The sequence below is a fragment of the Alosa sapidissima genome, chromosome 8 (genome assembly GCF_018492685.1).
Source record: "Alosa sapidissima isolate fAloSap1 chromosome 8, fAloSap1.pri, whole genome shotgun sequence".
Lineage (NCBI taxonomy): Eukaryota > Metazoa > Chordata > Actinopteri > Clupeiformes > Clupeidae > Alosa > Alosa sapidissima.
This window is the reverse complement of record NC_055964.1, coordinates 35,811,370-35,838,880: the sequence shown is the minus strand read 5'-3', so window position 1 is coordinate 35,838,880 and position 27,511 is coordinate 35,811,370. Positions and strand designations below refer to the sequence as shown.

General features: G+C 47.0%; 1 protein-coding gene across 4 annotated transcripts; it reads left to right on the top strand.

Moving 5' to 3' along the window:
• LOC121715159 (trichohyalin-like) lies at window positions 1–26,255 on the top strand. 4 transcript variants are annotated; one of them, XM_042100588.1, is made up of 4 exons: window positions 1–784; window positions 2,021–2,140; window positions 4,426–5,336; window positions 25,625–26,255. In XM_042100588.1, exons 1-3 carry the CDS (start codon window positions 229–231, stop codon window positions 5,325–5,327), a joined length of 1,578 nt encoding a protein of 525 aa, XP_041956522.1. In that variant the 5' UTR covers window positions 1–228; the 3' UTR covers window positions 5,328–5,336; window positions 25,625–26,255. The 4 variants fall into 4 exon arrangements, with proteins under 4 accessions (XP_041956522.1, XP_041956521.1, XP_041956523.1 ...); XM_042100587.1 differs by lacking the exon at window positions 25,625–26,255 and adding an exon at window positions 19,951–20,318; XM_042100589.1 differs by lacking the exon at window positions 25,625–26,255 and having other exon boundaries at window positions 4,435–5,369.
• Window positions 26,256–27,511: the final 1,256 nt, after the last annotated feature.

Sequence of the window (27,511 nt, the reverse complement as noted above, 5' to 3'; positions counted from 1 at the left end):
TAACGAGTCTATTTGGCACTGTTCACTTCTATTCCACTATTCCATTTATATTTTTGTTTGATTATTTTGTTTTAGTTCCACATAGTTACAGTAACCATGCACCAAAATGCAAGTTAAGGCCACAGTCTATGGCCAGTAGAAGTGTTGTTTTGTCAGTGGTTTGTAGGCTACTCTTTAAACTAATGCAGAGTTGATGTTGAGGAAATTTCCTAAACAACATATCAGGAGATGGGTGAGCAGGACAGTGATAGCTTAAGAAAAAAATCCTTGGTGAAGTGGAGAAATCTCAAGATGGAGGATTTAAGCAGGCAGCTGGATGCAAAGCAATTACAAATAGAGAATGATAGACATGACAACCTTACATGTCAGAGACAGACAACGAGAATGTGGAGAGAAGTTCTCCAGTGGAGACCGAAAACAGCTGAAGAGAGAAACAGAGAGGAAGGAGACAAGAAGAGACTAGAAGAGACCAAGGAGACACTGAGGGAGAGAGACGAGGAAAATAATGTTGAGAGAGACGAGAAACAGGACACGGGAGGAATAAACAGACACCCAGAGACTGAAACAGAGCAAGGAGACGTCGGTTCAGACCTAGACAAACCACCTGGTTTGAGAAATGGAGTTAGCAACAATGGAGAGAAAGCTGAGAAAGAGGAGAGAGAGAGTGAGACAGGGGAAGCAGAGTTCCCCAGAACGCAGGGAGGGAGGGAGATGATGGACCAGTCAGCAGCAGACACAGCAGCCGTCCTGGGCCCCATCGCAGACGAGGCAGGGGGTCCCACAGGTGAGTCTCCAACAAGGATACAAGGAAGTTTATTGTCACATGCATATAGTTACTGGAAGTAAGCAATGCAGTGAAATTATATCTGGTGTCAGCCTATTTGTGCATTTATGGGGGGGGGGGGGCGGGGTAAAAGGTGCAGTAGAAGAGGGGTTTAGTAGATTAAGTGGCAAGGGCTGCATAAAAAAGGTGGGGGAGGATTGGGATTGGGGGGGGGGCACCAACAAGGAGCACCCAAGAGCAACAGGGGCAAGGAAAAACTCCCTTACCAAGGAAGAAACCTTGGGCAGATCCACGGCTCAAGGGGCTAACCCAACTGGCTCTGATCTGGCCAGAAGGAGACACTATGAATCTCTCCAATACATCAGTCAGTATAGTGAGCTTTCCAGTTGATTTAAACGTTATTGCATAACCTCTGTGTTTTTTTAAGCTCTGAAAGAACATCTGGAGTTGTTCATGCCTAGTGGGCCTATACAGGTGGATCTTAAGCATATCCCACGTCATTAGAAACATATTTTTATTTTAATGTTTGGAATAGGCACCCTTAGCCTAGATTGTGATAAGATTCTGCTATGGCAGTTAGTGTAGTGCAATTGAATGCTACAGAATAGAAAAGGCGCCTAAGACTTAAGAGACCAAGAAAAAGAAAGTTCAACTACAACATAGGGCCGTGGCCAACTGGTTAGCGCTTCGGACTTGTAACCGGAGGGTTGCCGGTTCGAACCCCGACCAGTAGGCACGGCTGAAGTGCCCTTGAGCAAGGCACCTAACCCCTTACTGCTCCCCGAGCGCCGCTGTTGTAGCAGGCAGCTCACTGCGCTGGGGTTAGTGTGTGCTTCACCTCACTGTGTGTTCACTGTGTGCTGAGTGTGTTTCACTATTTCACGGATCGGGATAAATGCAGAGACCAAATTTCCCTCACGGGATCAAAAGCGTATATATACGTATACATCATTAGTGCCAGACTAACAGGTTGCTTAACATGCACCTGCATTGAGTCACCACCAGGGGTCTGTAGCCTATCAGGTTTGAGACGACAGGTTCACGTTTTAGGCTGACTCCTAAAATTAAACTCTCTATTCAAATAAACATAATAAATCACTTAATGAAGTGAGACTTTAATAGGCCTAAGCTGTGCTAGAATTAAACTCTCTATTCAAATGAACATAATAAATCACTTAATGAAGTAAGATTTTAATAGACCTAAGTTGTGCTAGAATTAATTACAGACTCCCACAGGACAGGACAAGGAGGAGAAACAGTCGACGGAGGACGGGGCATCTGGACATGAGGCTGAGGCAGCAGGACATGAGGCTGAGGCAGCAGGCCTCTCCAGCCCCAGAGAGGAGCCTCATATGGGTGAGTGAGATAGCAGACCCCCCTGTGTCTGGGTGAGTGAGAGAGCAGACCCCCCTGTGTCTGGGTGAGTGAGAGAGCAGACCCCCCTGTGTCTGGGTGAGTGAGATAGCAGACCCCCCTGTGTCTGGCTCGAGCTCCAGGACGCCAGACGTACCCAGAAAAAATGAAAGGAAACGTGAACCACTCCTCACAGGAGGGTGAAGTCTTTCTCTGTGCCAGTGGTCAGGAGGGTGAAGTCTTTCTCTGTGCCAGTGGTCTGGCATTGGCGTGCGTGGGGGTTGTGTGAAGCCAGATGGGGCTGCAAGTTCTGGTGTGGTGGGTCCTAGTTTGGCCAACATCCACTGGGCCTCTGGGTAGAACTTCCTGAACTGAACAGGATGCGGGCACAGGAGAGTTTCAGTTGCACAGGAGGGAGGGGTGAGCTAAGTAGCTCTCTGTTTTCCAGGTTCAAGAATGAGAATAAATTCTCTGACTAAGGCACTCCAACTTAAAATGTCTTTATTAATTTGACAAGTCCTACATGGACATATTAAAAACAAGGCCCACACGTAGCAGCATGAGTGCCTTCTTCAGGGCAGTAACACAAAAGAACAGAGTAGTGTATTTGTTAAGGATGTGGGTAAGGACAGGTGCAGACAACTAGACAATTAGTGCTGAGCTTCTCCCCACTGCTGAGCCCGCCTCTCACACAGCTCTCAGCAGTAGAGAGCTGTCAATCAAAATAGCAAAACAAACTTTGGGCCGCCTCTCACACGGGTCCCTGCATAAGATAGTAAACATTCACAAAATCAAGAAAACATACATATTTTACTTGTTGTGAGACTACACAATCTACATACATACATAGAGTAGCCTATAAATAGATCTAGGCCCTATATTTTCTTACAAGACCATGTAAAGCTAAGTTACAAAAACGGTGCATAATCTATTTCCTCATTCAAGCCTGGAAATTCCATTGCTTTTAGTTGCATGCCAGTGGGCCTATGGGGGATGCTGCATGCCAGTGGGCCTATGGGGGATGCCAGTGGGCCTATCCTAGCGTTCATGGGCTTCGGAAAAACCTTTCTCTGAGTGAAAACATCATCATTCCGCGTCATTCACGTCACTTAATGTGTGAGTCAGAGGTCGGAAACTCGGAAACCCAGTTAGGGGCTCGTCATCACTTTTGTTGTCACATTGTAGTTCGATTGTAGTCCATGTGGCCTTTCATGTCCAACAGTTTTAATGTGAACTTGGGAATTTGCCCTTTTTATCACTTTCACGAGCATCTTACACTATATTTTAAGCAAATACAGTTGTTAGGATTAGTGAGCGTATGTTTTAACCTTTGTTGTGGCGTCCGTGTTTGTCACACATTCCGATGGCAAAGCACATGAACACTTGCTGTCGGAAAAACAAAGTAGCCACGGGGGCGGTCATTCCGAGGTGCTCTGAATGCAGCATATGGGGGATGCCAGTGGGCCTATGGGGGATGCTGCATGCCAGTGGGCCTATGAGGGATGCTGCATGCCAGTGGGCCTATGAGGGATGCTGCATGCCAGTGGGCCTATGGGGGATGCTGCATGCCAGTGGGCCTATGGGGGATCCTATGGGGGATGTTGCATGCCAGTGGGCCTATGAGGGATGCTGCATGCCAGTGGGCCTATGGGGGATGCTGCATGCCAGTGGGCCTATGAGGGATGCTGCATGCCAGTGGGCCTATGGGGGATGCTGCATGCCAGTGGGCCTATGGGGGATGCTGCATGCCAGTGGGCCTATGGGGGATGCTGCATGCCAGTGGGCCTATGAGGGATGCTGCATGCCAGTGGGCCTATGGGGGATCCTATGGGGGATGTTGCATGCCAGTGGGCCTATGGGGGATGAGTTAGTGAGACGCTGCATGCCAGTGGGCCTATGGAGAATGTTGCATGCCAGTGGGCCTATGGGGGATGCTGCATGCCAGTGGGCCTATGGGGGATGCTGCATGCCAGTGGGCCTATGGGGGATGCAGCATCCCCCATAGGCCCACTGGCATGCAGCATCCCCCATAGGCCCACTGGCATGCAACATTCTCCATAGGCCCACTGGCATGCAGCGTCTCACTAACTCATCCCCCATAGGCCCACTGGCATGCAGCATCCCTCATAGGCCCACTGGCATCCCCCATAGGCCCACTGGCATGCAGCATCTCACTAACCCATCCCCCATAGGCCCACTGGCATGCAGCATCCCTCATAGGCCCACTGGCATCCCTCATAGGCCCACATGCAGCATCTCACTAACTCATCCATTTGTTTTGTCTTGAGGAAGTGCAGCAGGAGAAGGTGGCGAGTCTGTGGAACTCAGAAAGGGCAAGAAAACCCGCAGAGGATGCCGCGGCAAAAGGAACAAAAAAAAGAAAACGGATGAGACCGTGTCGTCAGAAGACGAGAGAAAGGAGGAAGAGGAGGAGGAGGAGGAGAAGGAGGGGAGTGGACAAGACTCAGGCATTCAGCACAGGAGGAGAGTGGAGGAGAGGTGCTGTAATGGAGTGGGTTCACCACCAGAGGGCGAGCTAAGGCAGAGATTTTATCCAGGCAGACAAATGTACTCCAGCCAGTACTACAACAGAGTACAGGGGAGGAGAGAGAGGGAGGGAGAGGAGGAGGAGAGGAGAGGGAGAGCACAGAGAGACCCATCGGCCCAGCCGTTTAGAGACACAAGACCAGGGATGAGGAGACCGGACGAGAGTTGGAGGGGGGGACTTTACCCCAGAGAGAGATGGACGAATGAACGACAGGACGCCACGTACGCAAGGAGGGAGTGCATGGAGAGGGACAGAGAACGACAGGACGCTGCGTACGCAACAAGGAGGGAGTGCATGGAGAGGGACAGAGAACGACAGGACGCCGAGTACACAAGGAGAGAGTGCATGGAGAGGGACAGAGAACGACAGGACGCCGAGTACACAAGGAGAGAGTGCATGGAGAGGGACAGGAAGATGGAGACAGGGATGTGGATGGAGACGGGGGCGGAGCTATGGAACAGAAGCAGGGAGGAAGTCGCCATGGGAACGGACATGATGCGGCTCAGCTTCTGGTGCCCCCGGGGCGGAGAGAGGGGCGAGAAGTGGTCCTACCAGAGGGGCAGACTTCAACTGGTCAAGCGCTCAGCTCAGAAACAACACCGACCCAACTGGGTCGGTGAGACCAGAGTGGCCCCATGCTAAATACATACGGTACGCACGCACAAATAAAACAGTTGATTTCCAGAGTGGCCCCATGCTAAATATACATACACACACACAAATAAAACAGTTGATTTCCTGACATAGGCGGGTCAATATATTAAAAAGTAACACCAACATTTTTTGATTAGATTTTTTTAAAAGGTTTTCAACTGATTATGATACCTTTAGATGTACTTAAGAACTCTGAAATCTGACCCCAGTAAAGAGGTCATTTTCTAGATGGTGTCCAAGATTGCCGCCGGAAACAAATTTTGGCTATACTGAAACATTTTAAAGGGGAATTATGCAAGTTTTTTAGCTTAATTAACCTTAACTTAACAGCTTCAGAGTCATTGGAATGGCTATATGACTTTTTCTGGGGTGAATGGTGGCCATCTCGCTTCCCCCTAGCATCTGTGAGCTGAAAAACCAGCCTTGCAACTTTGCAGAGACAGAAAGTCTTGCTGTCTCGCAATGCATTATACAAATTACGTCATCATACGTTACATCAGGGGTGTCAAACTCATTTTCATCCCGGGCCACATCAGCATTATAAGTAGGCCTACCCTCAAAGGACCTGCTTGTAACAAAAGACCGTCCAGAGTTGTATTCCAAGTGAAGGCCTATTCCAAAACACTGTCCTTGGGTGTATTCCAAGTTGGTGGTTTAGTATCCTAGTAATATTATTGCACAATTGCCTCTGCATTCTATTATTATTGATTACCAACAAATTTACTGGCTTTGGAAGTATAAGTACCATTACCATTATGGCAAGCAGGCATTTAAGTGTACAATATATTGTAGGCTACAATTTTATTTTTTATGAGTTTGGTAACAAAACATAATGCTTGTTCATCAATGTATGCGTTTTTAAACATACTGTATGTGTACCCACTCACATTCCTCTGTGTTATAGCTATGATATTTATTTATCAGATAACTGAAATAACTGGTGAACAAGCAATAACTTTCCAAGATAGATAGATAGATAGATAGATAGATAGATATACTTTATTGATCCCTAGGGGAAATTCAAGGTCACAGTAGCATACAGTCAACACACACACACATTCAATAACAGCAGAAAAAGTAATTAAAAGTCTATAAAATAAAAAACACAACTAAGCAAAAAACACAAGACAGCAAGGCTATTAGACCATGTTAATACTTAGCAGGGTATTCTGAAAAACTGTTATTTTCCCCTCATATAATAATTCCGTTCACACCAATGCTACAGCTGGGGAAAGGTGTCGCAAACCCTTCGAGCAAACAGGTGGCAAATCAGAGATTTCAAACAAACGAGGAAACAACATCACAATGCAAAACGTAAGTTACGCATGTAACTATGGATCTGTGAGACAGGGATGACCGTCACTACGGTCTAAAAAAGGAATGATCACCTTCGTTCTGCCTATCACCGAGACCATATGTCAACAAAGTCATGCCCATGACCTCCGGAAGCAGAACGACTCGAGCTTGTAAATAGCGGAGATTGCTCCCGGTTCAGTCTCCTACCTTGAGCGCCTCAGGATGGTCCGAGCGACAAGGATAGTGACGGTCATCCCTCGTTCTCACAGATCCATAGTTACATGCGTAACTTACGATCTGTTTCGACCTCACTCTGACCGTCACTACGGTCTAAAAAAGGGATGACACATACCAAAAAAGTCGCGAGGAGCTCTAAGCTAACCATTAAAACCTCGCTCGGTCACGGACATGAGGGCAGCGTCGCCAACTGGAGCTGGGCGAGTGACGTCCACCCTATAAAACCTGGTAAAAGTGCAAGGCGTCGCCCATGAAGCCGCTGCACAGATATCGCTTGCTGGTACCCCCTTAAGGGCAGCCCAAGACGTAGCCATACTCCTGGTGGAGTGAGCCCTTGTACCCGAAGGGACCGGCATTCCCAGAGCCTGGTAGGCATGGGAAATAACCTCAACCAGCCAATGCGACAGCCGCTGTTTGGAAAGCGGTAGTCCCTGCTTCGCCGCCCCATAACACAGTGTTTCTCAAAGTGTGGTCTGGGGACCACTGGTGGTCCGCAAGCTATCCCAAGTGGTCCGCGAGCAGACGTGGTAAAATATAGTATAGATGCAATATTGAACCAACTTGTATGTAAATCCAAACAGTTCTGCAATATTGCCTATGTAAGCTATGCCAGTTTAAATCGTATTAATCCTCTGACACAATAAGCAAGGTGCAAAGACAAAAAGCAAGGTGGTTCAGTGAGTAGGCCTATTGTGTGATATACTTTTGAAGTAGGTACTACTCTTTTTTTAGCTAGGTGGTCCGTGAGGGTTTTTTTATTGGTTAAGTGGTCCTTGGTCTGAAAAAGTTTGAGAAACACTGCCATAACAGACAAAAAGTTGAGTGTGTTCCCTCCTCAACGACTGCGTACGGGCCAGATAAGCTCTCAGAGCCCTGACTGGGCACAGAGTGAGCAACTTGTCGCGCTCTGCCTGTGAGGCAGCAGACGGCTGGAATTGGGTCAGCTACAGAACCTGGTTGATAGACTGCTGACTTAGAACCTTAGGCAGGAAGGCTGGATTAGGCCAAAGTGACACGCCAGTGCCCCCTGCCTGCCACCTCAGGCAGTTTTCGCTGACGGAGAGGGCGCACAGCTCCCCGACGCGCCTGGCCGAACAAAGAGCCAGGAGAAAGCTAGTTTTCAGAGACAAAGATCGCAGATCTGCATCTAAAATGGGCTCATATGGGCCTTCAGTAAGAGACATTAAAACGGTGGGCAAATCCCAGTTTGGTGCCCGCAAAGTGCGAACTGGACGCAACCGGTGGGCCCCTTTTAAAAACTGACCAATCAGTGGATGCCTACCCAAGGGCCTGTTATCCGCACCCTGGTGAAAGGCTGAAATGGCCGAGGCATAAACCTTCACAGTACTGACCGCCTTGCCTTGATCCAAATAGGACTGCAAGAAGCGCAAAACTTGTGGCACAGGGCAAACCGCTGGCTCAAGACCCAAGCTGGCACACCAATCCGAAAAGATCCTCCACCTGAGTGCATAGCAAGCTCTAGTAGAAGGAGCCCTGGCGTTGTTCAGAGTCTCCTGCACAGACTCAGCTAGCTGTTCAATGACTGACTCTGCAGGGGCCAAACCCACAGGCGCAGGGCACCTGGGTTCGGATGCCAGATCTGCCCGTCTGCTTGTGACAGAAGATCTGCCCGGCAGGGTAACTGCCATGGCTGACCCCGCAGGAGCCGGAGAAGGTCTGGAAACCAAGGCCTCGCCGGCCACCGTGGAGCAACCAGCAGAACTGTGTGTTGGCCCTCCCTGATCCTCCGCAGGACCTGAGGTACAAGAGGGGATGGAGGAAAAGCGTACAACAAGCCTGTCGGCCAGTCTTGTGACAGAGCATCCAGGCCCAAACTGCCTCCCTGTCCCACGAGAGAGTACCACTCTGGGCAGTGAGTCGTTTCTGCCGACGCAAACAGGTCCACTTGTGCAGTCCCATACTGAGCCCAGACCTGGCTGACCACCTCTGGGTTCAATCTCCATTCCCCCGGGAGTGGCCCGGTCCTGGAGAGAATGTCGGCCGCCCTGTTCTCCACACTTGGAACGTGTACTGCCCTCACTGAAGCCAGACGCGGCCATGCCCATGACAGCAACTCCTCCGCCACCTGGAGGCACCGCCAGGACCTCGTGCCGCCTTGGTGATTGACATGATACACCGCCGAGGTGCTGTCTGACCTCACCAGAACATGTTGGCTTCGCAACCCTGGCAGGAACCTCTGCAGGGCGAGATGGATGGCCTTCAGCTCGAGGACGTTGATGTGCTCTGACGTCCAGGAGGGAGGCCACACGCCCCTCGCTGACAGCCCTTCCCAGACAGCTCCCCAGCCTGTCAGAGAAGCGTCTGTCGAGATGACTTGCCTCTTGTGAGGAAGGCCCTCCAGTGGAACACCCTGGAGTAAGAACCTCCTGTCCGTCCAAGGACGCAGGGCTCGGATGCAAGCAGGAGACACCCGCAACTTCACATGCCTGTCGTCTCTCGGGTGGAGCTGAAAGGCATTGAACCAACACTGCAGGGGGCGTGCCTTCAGCAGGCCCAATGGCAGTACCGCAGCTGCCGCGGCCATTAAGTCCAACAGCCTCTGGACTTTGTGGGCGGTGACCAGTCTGCCCAGCCGAAAGCCTGTCAGAGCCTCGGTCAAGCTGTCTGTCCTCCGTGGAGTGAGAGACGCCGTCATGCTGACCGAGTCGAGCAGGACACCAAGGAAATCCACCTGCTGGCGGGGCTGCAAGTTGCTCTTTTTCCAGTTGACCGTGAAACCCAGGGCCTGGATATGGGTCAGAACCGTGTTGGTGTCGTGCACCACCTGCACCTGAGATGGGGCACAAATTAGCCAGTCGTCCAGGTACGGTAGGATCTTTAGGCCCTGGACCTGCAGGGGGGCTAGCGCGGCTGCCACCACGCGAGTAAAAATTCTGGGGGCCAGTGAAAGGCCAAATGGGAGGACCTGAAACTGGAACACCCTGTCTTGGAAGGCGAAGCGGAGGAAGGACCTGTGTGCTGGGCAGATAGGGACGTGGAAGTACGCGTCTTTTAGATCCAGAGACGTAAACCACTCCCCTTCCTGGATGGAACGAATCACTATTCCAACGTGGACCATTTTGAATGGCAGCACCTTGAGGTACTGGTTCAAGGGCCTGAGGTCGAGGACCGGCCGGTAACCTCCGTCTTTTTTGGGCACAATAGAATATTTGGAATAAAACCCAGTGTGCCGTGCGTGCAGCGGTACTTCTGAGATGGCCCCTTTCAGAAGCAACTCCTGGACCTCCTTGACAAGCACGGAATTTAAAAGGGGGTCTTTCACAGACGTCTTGACCCCTGAAAACGTAGGGGGCCGCCGTCGAAACTGTAGGCGGTAACCGTGAGTCACCGTAGCCACAACCCAAGAGTCTGGCACAATCCCTTCCCAGGAGGTCCTGGACAGCTGGGAAGGGCAATCGACGGGCAGCCCCGGATCCCTAGGCAGGACCGCCACCGCGGCCTGCACCTCTGCCTGCGCCCCGTCGAGGTCTTTGCTGTCCTCTGGGCCAGGGAGTTGGGGCTGAGCTCTGGTCTGGTGCACGAAAGCGCTGGTCCCGTGGGGCAGCATAGTTGATACTTACCTGTGGTGTTCGGGCGGGCTGCCACCGCCCATACTTACCTGATGCTGCCCTGTGGGGAACCGGAGCCCGCCTGTGGCACACACGCTGACCAGTTTCTCTAGAAGCGCCAGCCTGTTCCACTCTGTCCAGCACCCCCTGGGAGTCTGGATGGAACACATGCCCAGGCACCACGGAGAGACCTAACAGGTCTGTCCTGATGGCATCAGGGAGAGAGGTTTGGGCAAGCCACACCTGTCTACGGCACAGCACCGCAGAGGCCATAGCACTCCCCACATCACGCGTCAGCTGGGAGTGGGCTGACAGTGCGGCATCCACCAGGGCCCTTGCATCATGGTCCTCCGGGCTCATCGTTTTTCGCAGAGCCGCCAGAGTGATGGCCAGGGCGTTGCCCATACGGGCTGCCCGTGCTGATGCGTCAAAGCAGTGACTGATGCGACGGTCCGTCTTGGCACACTCCTTACGCGGGCAGCGTGGATTGGGAGATGCATTGGCAGGCCCCAGGGAAGTCCAGGCGGCGATGGACTGCTCGACCGGTGGCATATCCCCTAGCCCTGAGTCGGCCGGATAGGCAGCCTTTGCCAGCTGATGGCAACCTGGATTGAATTGGGGCGCTGTAGCGACTTACCCCATGCCGTCTGCAGCACCTTCGTGTAATCCACTGCCACGGGTATACAGGGTGGTGGGCTGCTGTGCGAGACGCCTTCCCAGACGCCCCCAAGGGAAGCCATGTCTGGCATAGGGGCCTGAAGACCCAGGATCTTGGAGGCACTCAACACCCGTGACATCAAGGAGCCGACGGGGACCTCCCCTGGCACCGTGGATTCATCAGTTGGCTGCACCATGTCTGAATGTAGCTCATCCAGGAGGCCGTCCCCGCTTACGTCATCGATCGTAGAACGAGGGGCATGGAGCGAAAGCACATCCACATCACCCAGATCAACATCCGCACCATGGCTCTCAGGCCTGGATGGGGAGAGACCTTCCTGGCCAGGAGGCAGAGAAGGGGATGACGTGCCCTGGAGACCCTCCAGCCTGTCCATCCTCCTAGCCAGAGCCTGGAGAGCTGAGAGAATCTGAAGCGACTCCGTGCCATTACCCTCGGTCACGGCAGCTGGAGCCGAGCGCTTAGCAGGTCCAGGGACCTCCACCTGATCATGCCTGGAAGGGGACTCATGTTGCCGTTTACGCTTGTGCGTATGCTTACGGCCATGCCTATGAGAGTGGGATGGTCGGTCGGGTGAGCGCCGCCTGTCCCATCCACGCACGTGGCCACATGCCTGGTCAGCCCGGCGGAGCCGTTCCTCCCTAGGAAGGTCACAGGCTGCGCTGCAGGGGCTGTCGACATCCTCCAGGAGGTGGGCGGCCCTAAGGCAAGCGGGACACTCTCTATGCCCGTCATTGGGGGCCATCGTGGCCCTACAGACTCTGCAGTAGTGTGCCGCCATTGCCTACCACAGAAAAACACAATACAATACAACACAATACAATACAATACAATAAGGCACTTACCTTGGCCGTACAACGCACTGGGTCTGCAAGCAGCAGCCCGTAAAGAGATACAGCAGTGGTGTAATACAGTACACGGGTGGCCTGAAGCAGCGTGCGGACACGCTTAGGAGGCTCACACTGGCCCAGCTAGCTGCGGACAGCAGCGACGGGGTACACAACAGATACACAAAGAAGGCGGCCACCAGTGCGCGAACGCACGCGCCGACGTACACCAGTGGACAATTGGAGAAAAGACACACAGCAGCCCGCATCTTGTGCAAGACTGCACCTAGCAGACACAAACAGCTAAACTTACCTTTTGCAAGTAGCCTAGCACACAACAACAAAGCTAACAAGAAGCACACAGTAACATTAGCGCCTAAGCGGCCGAGCACATACGCGCCGATCAGGCCCACACAGGTTCCAGCTGCCAGAGCAGTAAACAGAAATAATAACGGTGGCCCACGCCGGTGCGCAAACGCACCCAGCAGGCTCACACCAAGCCCAACTAGCCGCGAACAGCCAGATAAGGTACACAGTAGTTAACAAACAACAACCCGGAAACCTGGCACACACAAAAGGAAAATAACACTGAAACGGCAGCCCGCAGCAGTGCGCGAACGCAGGCAGCAGGCTCACACTAGCCCCTCCGCCGTGCGGTATGGGGTGAACTCAGGAAAGGCGTCAACAAGTTAAACAAAGTTAAACAAAGTTTCCTGAAAAAAACACAGGTTACTGCCACATGCAGACTAACAAACACAGTCAAAGCAAGAAAGCAGTGAAAGTACGTACTCACGTATCACAGGTCTCAGATGAGGCGATCAAGGTGAGAGACTGAACCGGGAGCAATCTCCGCTATTTACAAGCTCGAGTCGTTCTGCTTCCGGAGGTCATGGGCATGACTTTGTTGACATATGGTCTCGGTGATAGGCAGAACAAAGGTGATCGTTCCTTTTTTAGACCGTAGTGACGGTCAGAGTGAGGTCGAAACAGATACACTGTTTCCCCCTGCATGCAAACGTGAAACCGGCGTTTTTCCAAAATAGAAATAATCGTTTTCAGTAATAGAACCTCCGTTTTCGTGTAAATAAAAGGCCAAACATCATGAAAATATATTTTATCAGAGATGGGAAGTAACAAAGTACAAATAACTGAAATCTGAATTGAAATCTGAAAGAAGTACAAATACTCGTTACTGTACTCAAGTAGATTTTTCAGATATTTTTACTTTACTTTACTTTACTTTACTTTACTATTTATTTTTGAGGCGACTTTTTACTTTTACTCTTTTAACACGAATAGCGGTACTTTCTACTCCTTACATTTTAGAAAACTGGCTCGTTACTTTGGTTTCAAATAATTTCAGTTGAGTTAGCCTACCGTTATTATTTTTTGAGTCATCAATAGCGGATGGGAATACGTTGCACTTGACGCACCACAAGATGACTCGACAGATTTGGACAGCTTTCATTCGCGGCAAATCATTACAGCTTGATGGCAGTGACGTTAACTTTAGCACGTAGTAGTATGTCTCAAGTTAATTTAGTCAAAAATGCCCTCCTCCTCTCCTCGCCTTTGAAGCTTCCCTAACTTCTAGCTGCAGTGTAGCCTATATCCTTAGCAATAAGTAGATGCAGCATTGGGTCTTGAATAGGGATGTGGAGGCTAAATGCAGTTTCCACCTCTGAAATTTCAGAAATAGTTTATCCATCTCTTATTAGAGTTTATCCACCTCTCAAAAGAGTTTATTCACCAATTACAACTGTTAACAATTATAAAAATCACACTGTATTATCCACAATAACAATATGTAGCCTACACTCATCAACACTATGAACCACTTAATGCCACTTGTATTGTTATAAACATTGAACAATAACCTCCACCATCATCAAACATGTTCTGAATGCCTTTTCTAAAAATCTGATACCGCATGGCGCAGTCCACCTTACCGTGATCACAGAATTCATAGTTTACCCACCTCTGATTTTACCACTACATTCCTGGTCTTGAAATATTTATAGGAATTAAATATTCATGTTGTTTTATCCAATATTAGTTGTGCAGATGTATAGTCCATCTTATACACACCCATGAAGCCAACAAAGAAAATGCAAAAATAGAGACTTTGGTGTAATTATTACATTTCAGAACCTGACATAGGCTACAATCCAAATAGTCTACAAGAAACCTCAGAAATGCATATTTTTATTGTCAGTATGCATTTTGGGTAACCAAAAGTCCTATGGGGAGTTTCCATAGTGCATTACATAACACATGAGCATACTGGCAAATAATGATCTAAAGTACTAATTTTTCATTCTACATTGATCTACTTTTGCACACAGCTTCACAAGACCTGGTGCTAGGGCTCATTTGTGTTTCTAAAATAATATCAAGTGACCTAGAGGGTTGAAATGTGGTCAATTCAGAGATGCTTGTTATCCGGCAGAAGGAAAAAACAATATTCTAGGCTCTGTAACTCTATGCCAGTGCTTCCTAAGAACCTACAGCATCTTAGCTTTCTAAAGATGTCCAGCATTTGATGGTAGGCCAAAAGAACACACTACCCTCTGAATGGGGGGAAAGCCTAGAAACGGCTCAACAGGTTATGGGAAGATTTAAAAAGAGAGACTGGCACTCTTGCACTCTGTGGTCCAGGTACTGTTGCATAAAAAATGGTTGCTTACTTTTACTTTTATACTTTAAGTAAATTTCCAAGCCTGTACTTTGTTACTTTTACTTGAGTACGGGAAGTGAGTACTTTTGCCATCTCTGTATTTTATAAAATATTGTTTTTCCTATGTGTAAACGGGGTCTTATACAGTATCTGCTACTATACCGCTGCGTCGATTTGGGAAAAGCCCGTAAAAGTCCTGGCAGAAAGCGATTACATATAACGTTTTTTGCAGTGGTGGAATGTAACGAAGTACAAATACTTTGTTACTGTACTTAAGTACATTTTCCATGTATTTGTACTTTACTTAAGTAGAATTTACAGTGCATACTTTTGACTTTTACTTTGTTACATTTTACAGCAATTATCTGTACTTTTACTCCGCTACATTTCTACAACACCATCGTTCTTTTTTACGATACATTTTATGATCAGTTTTTTTTCTCTCTCTGACAAACACGTTTCTTTTACCGGGGGGTTGCTACCAAAGATTCTGGAGCGCTACGTACATTCTTAGAAACATAAGCTTCTAGTCTAGACCAGGCAAAGCGTGAGCTTGTAGCCATCTGCATTCGGTAGGCTATATTCACCAGACCCATGGCTACACTGGACATGCAACTGTGATCTGTGCCTTTCTCTGTCTGTTATCTGCAGCGTTAGGGCCTCCTCTCCGATGAGATTGCTATCCGCGGATCAGCGAAGTTACAGGCTATGCACATGCTTCTGTCACACGTCTGATCATTTGCGGCACAAATGAATGGTAGACTATTATAGAACCGCTGGCCGAAGAAAACGTAGCATTTTCCAGATTAGGAAATATTTCTTAATTGTGTGTGATCAAATAAAGAGGCATAGCCTACAATTGGGGGGTAGAAATGTGAGCGCTCATTCAATGTCTATGTGCGTCTGCGCAAGTGAAACTGAACCTAATCATAAAGACACCTTTCTCAGCAACTTTTCTGTTCAATCAGCAGAATTGGCATTACAGTAGGCTACGATCCACCCGACGTTTCCCTGGTCTACCCCGTTAAACTTCAGGTTCTCGTGTTTTGCTGAATGATACTCAGCAGATCACCCTAGTAGATAACCAGAATTACAGTCTCTAGAATTGTAGGTCAGAATGTAAACTTGTCCACAGATGGTAAGCACAATTGCATTAGCTTATAACTATCTAGTCGAGTATAACTAAAACTAGCTTAATTGAAATGCCACAGCCTATACTAATTTTTCTTTTAGAATATAGATATTAAGAGAATACATCATTATGCAAATACTTTTACTTTTAATACTTAAAGTACATTTAAAAGCAGGTACTTTTTAAAGAACATAGTTGTACTACTGTAGAAGTTTCGTACCATTCAGGGCATTATTAGTGGGGTAATTTACGAGATAAAAGTTGGTACCATACGACTGCAGAAACTCTCGTTTCTGACAGCGCTACTCAACCAGGGTTCGACCAAGGGAAAACAGGTTCTGGGAGGGTGTTTGGCTCGGGGTCATGGTGCAAAGGACCCTAGGGTGAAATTACTCCGAACCATCGCTTTAAGCTCACATCTACAAGTTTTTCAAATAGCCTAACCCACTGAGAGAGAAAAGTAAGCTAGCAACACTGTGGTGGTGTTTCACCTCCAGTCTAGAGATGCATGGGGTGTGTGTTTATTAGCGTTCATTTTCTTTAAAGGTGCTCTAAGCCATGCTGGGTAACGTGGAGCCTGGGCTGTCCACAGAGATCACGTTTTTTTTACATTGTATTCAGGACACAGACAGCTAGCGGTTGGTTAGGTGATGTTTGCAGTAAGTGACATAAAATGTTTCAGCCTAAAAACGCATGGCATCACTAGAGCACCTTTAAGAACCCCTCAGTCATATTGCTGCAGGCAAGCTACTTGCTTTGCAATGAAATAAACGAGATATAGCCTATAGCCCGCTCTCGGAAACAACTGATAGGTAGGTCTGCAAAAATAACATATCCAGAGGCCAATTACTATGCTTTGCTGTCATTCTCTCCCACTATTTCGTCACTTTCTCATGAAATCGATTGTAATTCCCATGATGTCTGCTCGTTTTAGCGTAGGCTACTTTTAAGTAACAAATCGTACCGGTGTAGCCTACTTTGATGTGAAAATGCTTGCCTGCTACGCAAAATACGTAGGCCTACAGGTTAGCAGGTCTGACAAAGCTCTTGCGGGCCACAACAATGATGTGGCGGGCCGCATTCGGCGCGCATTTGACACATGTGCGTTACATCATCTGCACATATGCAAGCACAGCTTACTTCAGGTCACAAATGCAGAGGAGTATACGTCACATTTTTCATCCAATAGGCCTAGTTCAGGACAAGACTTCAGTGAATAAAATGTGTATATCGGTAGACTACATGTATGTTTGTAAATTGCTAGCATTAGTCTCTACTGGATTCTGCAATTTCACAAATACATACTATATTTTCAAAGGGCAAAAAAGGCCATTTTCCACCATAGATTTTCACAAGTGGGGTGTCATTGGAAAGAGGAGAGAGTGTAGTTTCAGAATGTGGTGGAAGATCCCTTGCAAAATCATTCCTGAGATGAGTGTGGCTGTTCTAGTGCTGAAATTCTGCAATTTCACAAAATACATACTATATATTTTCAAAGGGCAAAAAAGGCCATTTTCCACCATAGAATTTCACAAATGGGGTGTCATTAGAAAGAGGAGAGAGTGTAGTTATAGAATGTGTTGAACATCTGATGCAAAATGACATGTAGGCCGTAGGGAATACATTTACTGTAGAAAAACATCAAAATCTATACCAACTACATAACAACCCCCCAGTGCAAAATTAACAAAATTATTTAATAGAAAACATAACACATGTATCAAAAGATCCAGCACAGAAAGTAAAGAAAAACTACATAATCTGCCACCCTCTACATACCCCCCCCCCCCTTCTAAATTACCAAATTATTTAATAGAACACAAAAGGCAACATTTATCAAAACATTCGGCAAAGAAGTCAACAGAAAAAAGATATACAGGCTTTTGAACGTCTGTGAACAATGCCTGTTCATCTGCAACAGGCACATGCCTGTGTTATCGTGGATTTGCGGTCAACACTGGCCCCTTGTGGTAGAAAATTTGCAATATTTAAGGTGGAATAAAAACTTAACTCCCCCGCGATCTGAAAGTGGTGCTAACTTCAGCCTCGTCTATTGTGTAGCCCCTTTCGTTATTTTTGATTGGCTGATAAGTGGCAGGCTGGACTAAGAACTCCAGGGGAGACGTGCTTGATTCTTGCCGGTTCCATATAATAGTGAGAGCGGCGCGGCCAGATACATTTTGGGCTGCGGCATATTAAATATTATAAATCGTTTTTCTGCGTGAGAAATACAATGTGTGGCGGGAGTGCGTGACAAAAGACTGAAATGAGTGACTGTCACGCTCAATGCGTGACACTTGAGAGCCCTGCTGTATTTCAAATGTAGTTTGCAGTAGGCTACTACAGTATTTTATTTGCCTTCTAAGAGTGACGCGCCGTCTTCTGTTTACTTACGCTTTCCTCTTGGCAGTGTTGCTTTCTCTTCCGCACACCTGTGTGTTATTTAATGGCCACCAGATGGCGCCATTTCACTGCTTGCTCACATCAGCCGAAGTGCAGTGCTATGGCGCCTGGTGGCAATTAAATATTTAATGTCTAGATTATGTTACGTTCAGAAGACGTGACCTCGAAAATGTTGTAGTTCCTTACTAAATTATTCTTCGAATCTATCTGATCGGCAAAATACAGTACTGTGCTGATATGGCAGAGAACACACACACACACATACACACACACCACCAGGGAAAAATACTGTGTTGATATGGCAGAGAATCTTAATCAGTAGTACTGCAGGTTTGACCAAACTGATTACACACAGGTGAAGGAGAAGCTAATGGAGGAGCTCACTGCTATGACGCCAGGCCATGTGAACAGGGAGCTTCTGCAGGTGGAGGTTGAGCTTGTAGGGAGGGAGGTTGAGGTAGACCAGATCTGCAGCCACTTGCTGAAGGCTACGGTCTCCTCTTCAACTGCTCCCTGGCTTAACACTCAATTCTTTCAGTCTGGAAATCCTCCATTATATGCCCTGTGGCCAAAAAGAGCAACGACTGTGACAACGACTACCAACCTGTGGCCTTAACATCCCTGTCTTTGAAAGGCTTTGAAAGGCTTTAAGAGGCTAATTCTCCAACTACTACTCTAGGCTATAGAACCCTTTTCTTGAGTATGTAAGAACCCCAAGGGTTCTTATAATTGAACCCTCTGAAATGGTTCTATACGCTAAAGAACCTTTTGAGGGTTGAACTTAAAATGTAAGGAAAATATTCTATTGAAAAGAACCTTTTTCGATTATAACACAGCTTTTATTTTATGAATAATAAGGGTTGAATTGTTATAAGCCAGCGAGCAGAAACACACACACACACACACACACACACACACTCTTATCTGACCAGCCGTCACTGTAAGGGTCCGGTGCCATGTGCTCCTTGGTTTGTTCCCCATGTGCTTTGTGTTTACCTGCCTGTCACCTGTCTTTGTCTCCGCCCCATCTCCTTATTTGGTCTGTGCTTCCTGTCTTGTTAGTTTTCCCTCCGTTTCTGTTTCCACACCTGTTCCCCGTTAATGTCTTGTTGGTCTCGTCCAGTCCTCTGTCTTTTTGTTAATTAGTCTGTTAGTTTAATATTGGTTTCCACCTGTTTGTTTTACCTTGATCATTGTTCACTTGTGCCCTGTTACCCCTGTGTATGTAAACCCTCTGTCTCCTCTCAGCCAATGTGTGTTGTTACACAAGGTTTGTTCAGTTGGGAATAAAGATTCTTGGAACTCTTAAGATTGCCTTGCCGTATTTTGCCCTGCGTTTGGGTCAAACCCTTGCAACCGTGACAGTTGCTAAATAGGCCAATGTCTAACTAAAATCGACAAAGAACAGATTATTTGTCTGTAAAATAAATGGAACACACAGTAGATCATACTGTTATACAAAACACAAAAGGTAAATTCCCATTTATACAGTCAGTCAACTGAAATGGTTAGCACTAAAGGCTTGGCGAAATGCACTGCCTGCCTGCTAGATCAACAGCATCAGGCCCATGAGAAGTATTAAAGTTCTCAAATCCAAGGCCTTGTGGCTGAGAAAAACAGGGCTCATCTCAGTCGATTGCCAAATTGTGGAGGACTGCACAGGTGACTATTATGCTGCTTGCCCTTTGTGGTGTGGTTCGTAGGCCAAAGGATAGGCAAGCAACGCGACTCTTCAGCATGCCAAATGTTCGCTCAATGTAGTAACGGGTCTTCCTGTGGCTTTCATTGAACCAGGCATCTGCACGGGTTGCTGACCTCCGAACAAGTGTGATGAGGTACCGCCGCAGAGGATACACCAGCAAAGACCAGCAAGAGCTGGAAGAAAACCAGCAAAGACCAGCTAAAACCAGCTACCAGCATAAGCTGGTCTCCAGCTGTTTGTTTCAGCAGGGCTTAACTGCAGGAATCCTGTATATTTATTCTGTTTGGTTGCATTTTCATTACATTGTTATGATTTAAACCAAAGTAAGGAAGACTTTACATTTACACATTTACATGTAAAGTCTTTACAAGCAATGTGTACATGTCAGCATAATGTGTGTGTGGTGTGTGTCTCTGAGGCAGAGGGTAGTTTTAATGTAGACAAACAAAATATGCGACCACAGGGCCACTCAACAGCAATGGACAATACAAAAAGGCAACTCAAGAAATGTAAAAAATAAAAACACCGATACAGGCAGCGTTCAGTCAATCATTAAAAACTGGCAAAAAAGAGGCAGAGAAGTCGGTACACAGGTAGGCAAAGACAAACAGGAGGCAGCAAGACTGCCATGACAGAACAGGCAGGTTGGTAATGGCCAAGTCCAAGCAAAGGGTTCAACAAATACCAGGCAGAAAATCCCAAAAAGTCCCAAAAATCACAAGAATCCAGTCTGAACGACACCACAGTCTGGCGAGGAGTGTCCCTCCTGGCATCACTTAAAAGCCGTGGCTGACAAGGAGAGTGGCAGCAGGTGCAGCTGAGCAAGCACTGGTGATTGGACGACTCCCTTGTCAGTCAACCAGGAGCCAGCATGAGTGGGAAAGACGATTAAGAGTTTGCCCAGCACATTACGGCCACACACACACATTACCAGCAGCACATTACGGCCACACACATTACCAGCTGCACATTACGGCCACACACACATTACCAGTGCAGCAGCACATTACGGCCACACACACATTACCAGCAGCACATTACGGCCACACACACATTACCAGCAGCACATTACGGCCACACACATTACCAGCAGCACATTACGGCCACACACACATTACCAGCAGCACATTGCGGCCACACACACACATTACCAGCAGCACATTACGGCCACACACACATTACCAGTGCAGCAGCACATTACGGCCACACACACATTACCAGTGCAGCAGCACATTATGGCCACACACACATTACCAGCAGCACATTACGGCCACACACACATTACCAGTGCAGCAGCACATTACGGCCACACACACATTACCAGCAGCACATTACGGCCACACACACATTACCAGTGCAGCAGCACATTACGGCCACACACACATTACCAGTGCAGCAGCACATTAGGGCCACACACACATTACCAGCAGCACATTATGGCCACACACACATTACCAGCAGCACATTACGGCCACACACACATTACCAGTGCAGCAGCACATTACGGCCACACACACATTACCAGTGCAGCAGCACATTACGGCCACACACACATTACCAGTGCAGCAGCACATTACAGCCACACACATATTACCAGTGCAGCACATTAGGGCCACACACACATTACCAGTGCAGCAGCACATTAGGGCCACACACACATTACCAGTGCAGCAGCACATTACGGCCACACACACATTACCAGTGCAGCAGCACATTGCGGCCACACACACATTACCAGTGCAGCAGCACATTACGGCCACACACACATTACCAGTGCAGCAGCACATTAGGGCCACACACATTACCAGTGCAGCAGCACATTAGGGCCACACACACATTACCAGCAGCACATTACGGCCACACACACATTACCAGCAGCACATTAGGGCCACACACACATTACCAGTGCAGCAGCACATTGCGGCCACACACATATTACCAGCAGCACATTGCGGCCACACACACATTACCAGTGCAGCAGCACATTGCGGCATGAGTGTCGGAGCCATTATACAAACATTTCTTAAATTCTTACAAAACACACACCCACTTTTTAAAATTGTTAGTTTGGACCCCCCCACTTTTGCCGTGCGAAATACCAGTGCTGTTTTCAGCATCTGTTTAGTGCTTCATTGTCATTTTCATTAGATTCTCCCATTTGTGCGTAAATCGCTCGTAAGCTTTTTTTTTTTTTTGTTACACGCATTCTCCCATTCCACTTCAGTCACACACACAGCGACAAGCGTCAAATCCCCCGCAGTGTTGAAGAGATCAGTCGTCCCCCTCACTTTTGATAAGGAAAAAAGCCTTATAGGTACGTCAAATAAATAATAACCTATTTACACTAGGCTATGTAAAACTCCCCCATTAACAGCATCACGTCAATAACCACAGCTAAGACTGCACAATCTCGTATTCACTCTGTTGGATATCTGAAGCCAGTTTGTCTACTTAGATACTGTAAATCCTCAATTTATGGCCGGGGTCTTAAGACAAAGTACAGGCCTTTAGGGGCAGGATTGTATTCGAGACAGCCCTTTATTTCTTATGCGAGTTTTATTTTGAGACTTGCGTTTCTTGGAGGGCATACTGGTAGGCCTTCAAAAGCATGACATTTTCGGTTTAGTTTGATATTTAATTTACTTTTGGACTGTTTAATTATATTGTTAAATGTTGGGACTGATGGGCACTGAAATCTGGGGAGGTATTTGATAATCACTATTACGTTCCATGTAGTTGAAAGAGTGTCGGGATTTCAAACAAACCATCCGCTTTCATGCGTTCATTGAACGTCCACGGTGCTGTAATGGAAACCTTATTACGTAGCCAAGTAGCCTATTGAGTCATTTTTAAATTATGCATAATTTACTTTTTATTAATTTCGTAGGCTAGTTGCGGCAACAATTGTGTTTAAATGTAGTAGAGTGTTTCAGCCTCTGGCAAGCTCTGGCAAGGTGGCAAGCGACTGAGCTTGAGAGCGACATGTTGGAGACCCAGCTGGAAAGTCAGTGGCCGAATGCACGCAAGAGTTGTATACATAATAAGCACCCAGAGTTTGGGGGTGCCAAACCGGTAACTCCCTCTATCGCGCGTAAATGACACAGGGGAGAATTCTGGCAGGGTGAAATATGCGTAGTTACACGTTTTTTGACTTTACGCACGCACTTGGGTTAATTCCCCGCTTAGTGTTTTGTTGTGCCTATACAGTGTTGGGAGTAACGCGTTATAAAAATGGCATAATGTAGGCCTAATGGGCCTAATTTGCTGTAACGTGGTAGGCTACTGTAAGGCATTACAAAAAAATTGGTACATATTTTACTCGGGAGTCGGGACAAACTTCAGTAACGCTCGTTAATGCATTTTAACCCGAAATTAAGTGGTATTTTGTTTTTATAATCATATACAAATTAGCCAACAACGTTGCGAGATCAACAGAGGAGAAAAAATCCGTGTAAATTGTAGAATGTTATCTCCTGTCAGGCCTAGGCTAGGCTACTTTCAAGATGATTGTAGCTGCAGCAAGTCGGACATTTGCGACATGGACATAAAGGCCTGCTTGAGCATATGAAGGCAGAACATTCATTCATATCACAGAGGGTAGGCCTCTGACTCTGGGTGGAATGCCGCCTAGATTAAAAAAGTTAAAGCAGATAGGCTACACACCTTCCAAAATCGCCTGTTTTCCATTGTTGCACAGCTGCTGGACTGGACGGCGGAAGAATAACGATTTCTTTTAACTCTCAATTACTGTAACTGTGTGTCATCCTGGCGTTCGTTAGGACCGTACCACTGGAGGAGGGACTGCTCATAAACTCCCCTTAATTGTTGCAAATATAAACTAGGTATAGTTGCGACTTCCGAACAGTTTTTGTGAGTGCTACTTTGTTAATATTTGGGAAACTGTGAGTAAGGGGCTGCGACCGTTCTACATGTAGGCTGCTGAAGTGCCGCGAGGGCGCAGCAAATGAACTTCAGAAACAATATCTTTATAAGCTCATGACATTCAGTCTGGTACAAAAAGTTAACGGCCCACCGGGAATCCTCCCGAAGCTCCCGATAGCCACTCCAGGGCTGCATTCAAAGCATTAAATAACTTAATTTAACAGATATTGCAACTGCATGGTTAACTATACCATGAGGTTAATAAAGCTGGTTCCGAATTAGTCATTGAATTAATAGCTTTATTTTCTTATATAGAAGTATCTAAATAACCTGTTAAAATGTACCAGAATTCAGGAAATTGCATCTAGTCCACTGCATTGCCAGTGCAGCAATTTCGTTTGGATTGTGAGGCCATCGTCCACCTGTGCTGTCTTTTGGACAATTGGCTCTCCTGCTGCAGCAATCACCTGCATACTCTACCGGTCCTCATCCAGATCACCTGCGTGCTCTAGCAGTCCTCATAAAGATCACCTGCACGCTCTACCGGTCCTCATCAAGATCACCTGCACACTCTACAGGTCCTCATCAAGATCACTAGAGCCAGAGACTTCTCAAAAAATACTCTATAGAAATGCATGGGGCTAGTTTGTCACGCCAATATGGCCGTTGTCTACACATATTCCACCCCTTCCTTGGCAAAACGTCGACATGCCAATACATTGAGCCAATCATGTGGTGTGATGTGAATACATTGAGCCAATCATATGGTGTGTTGTGAAGACATTGTGCCAATCATGAGTTGTGATCTCGCCGCTGGAGCAAGATTGGTGTCGTGAAGCCTTGCGCACACACATTTCTGCCGAAATGGATGCCTGACGAGTGCCCAAAAATCGTTGTCAAATGGCCACCGAGTGGAGGGACTTGCCTAAAAGGACTTTGCTAGAGCGCTGTTGGTCCTTGCAGACATAAGAGCAACATAATTCACTTGTACATCCTTTGACCATTAATATACATACATAGACATTCACTTTCAATTCACTTTCACACCTTTGACCAATCAAATCAATATGTATGTTTATGCAAATGTATTATATTTATGCAAATGAAAACAAGATATCTTTGTGTACATATAAGTACATCACTCCTTTTTTAGAAAACAAAATAAAGATGCTACTGTTGAAGTTGTATACAAATAAAAACTAAAAAAGTAAGGACCAACCTAACCTACCTTCATCTGTATCCACTCCATGTGCCTGTCCAAGCACGTCAGAATCCCTGGACATGATCCTCCCCCTGTACCTGTCCAAGCACGTCAGAATCCCTGGACATGATCCTCCTCCTGTACCTGTGGCACTTCTGAACCTCACAGAGGTTTACAAAACTCCATTTGTTTCATTTGTGAGTTCTACCCACTTTTGTTTCATTTGTGTGTTTCTGCACCTCTGGGAGTGTGGTGACGGCTGGTCAGATAAGAGTGTGTGTGTTTCTGCACCTCTGGGAGTGTGGTGACGGCTGGTCAGATAAGAGTGTGTGTGTGTGTTTCTGCACCTCTGGGAGTGTGGTGACGGCTGGTCAGATAAGAGTGTGTGTGTTTCTGCACCTCTGGGAGTGTGGTGACGGCTGGTCAGATAAGAGTGTGTGTGTGTTTCTGCACCTCTGGGAGTGTGGTGACGGCTGGTCAGATAAGAGTGTGTGTGTTTCTGCACCTCTGGGAGTGTGGTGACGGCTGGTCAGATAAGAGTGTGTGTGTGAGTGGGGTGGGGTGGGCGTTCTGCTCGGTGCAACTCTGCTTGAATTTCTTTCTTGAATTTCTTGAATTTCCCCTGGGGATCAATAAAGTATCTATCTATCTATCTATCTATCTATCTATCTATCTGCTCTCAGATCCTCGGCAGCAGGCAAGGTCGGTCGGGTGTCTGCGGTTGTCCTGAGCCTTCTCTTGGTAGACCTGCTGGAGCCATTGACCCATTTTCTGAGCATGTTGACCACAAGCGTCGCAGTTGGAGTGAAGGCGACATGACATTTATTGCCTGAAAGTTAACTAAAAAAAATTCAAGATGGCGGAGCTAACTCATAGAAGGCAGTATTTCTATACCAACAAATAAGTGCAGGGTTTGCTGCCTTATATTTTGTAAAAGTTCGTGAGAAATATGCACTAATAAAGCTATAAAGTCAGGTTTTGTAACCAAAAAATACATCTGAAGCCATGTACGATCTCTCTGTCAGCCACCTTGCACGTAGAAATCGGTAGCCATCAATCACCTGCGAAGCCCCGCCTGGTGTACAGCCCACTCAGCGGTAAGTGGGTGGAGTTATCGCTGTTTTTTGCATCTAATGTGACTTTTGGGAAGCCTATCAAAGTAAGCTTGAAATGAAAAGTCTGGAACACCTTAATTCACAACCATTTCCATTGGTTGGCAGATCACCTGCCCAATCAGCGGTGAGAGGGGATGACACTTGTCTCGGATTTGGTAAACGGTAGTAGCAAAAATTGCAGTCGAAAGAATGTGTAAATTAATTTACAGCAAAGATACATTACCTTTGCTGCACAAACGACTCATACATTGTTTCCTGACTGCCAATGCTGTTCAGTGTCAGTTTGAAAAGTTTAGGTGAAGTAGGAAGCAACGTTATGAATCCCTGAATAATGTGGTTTTGCTGGATCAGTGATTTTAAAGTTAGCGCCAGTCGCGATGCAAGTGGTGGAAATCCTGAGTGACCAGACTCTGAGTTTTGTTTAATATGCTAATTCAGAGGGCTTGCAGGGAATCGGTGGCCTACTGGTAGGGTATCGAACTTGTGACCGAAGTGTGGCCGGTTCAATCCCTGACGGGTAGGGAAAATGTGGGTGGGGGGTGATAAAAACAGCTCTCATACATCCACATCCACTAATTAGGTGCCCATTGGTCTTGAGCACGGCACCTAAAACCCTGTCTGCCTGTTCTCTGTGTTTTCACTGTTCCCTTGTGCCTCTGCATGTGTCCTGTCTGCCTGCTTGTTGACAGTGGCCTGTTTTTTCTTGTCAACTGTTTTGTGTGTCTCTCTTATTTGAATGAATTAACTGTATTTGTAACTATACCAGGGGCACAATAAATAGAATAACAAACATTAATTAAGATTAAGAATCACCATCAAGGCCGCCTTAGTCTAGTAGCTTTGGGATGTTAAAGTGCATAAACCTCTAAAAAAAGTGCATTTTAAGTGACTATTGCTCTGAGCCTCTTGTTGCACAGATTGAATCCAGTCTTGGGAGGTCCATACTCACAATGCACTGTGCCGGCTCTGGGGTGGGGGAGCCGCCGCTTCCTTCCGGGCGGCTTCATAGTGCTCCCCCAGCACCGTCTGAAGAGACCCTCTGGAGACACTGGGGCATCGAGGAGGAGAACTGTCTCTCTGTCTGGGAGAAATGCTTGAGGCATATATCTTAAACATCAGCTGTCATAGTCCTTCCAACAAGCTAGGGAAGACAGTTTGATTCTGTGGGATTTGAACTGTTAATCATGTTTTCTGGTTTATGTGTTTTACACATTTTCTCAACTGTGGACTAAATTCCGTGTTCCATTCTGAATAAACAAATAAACTAATCTCAACTCAAATACAAAAGTATATTGTCTGTACAAATGAAGCATTGGAAAACAAAAAAGAACCTATAGCATGCTTAGTTAGATTCCTCTATCCAGTACAGTGAAATAATGAATCAGCAAAAGAATTTAGCAATATTAAAGCAGTATCTGTATATGAATAATTTGGATGCAAAAATATATATAGAAC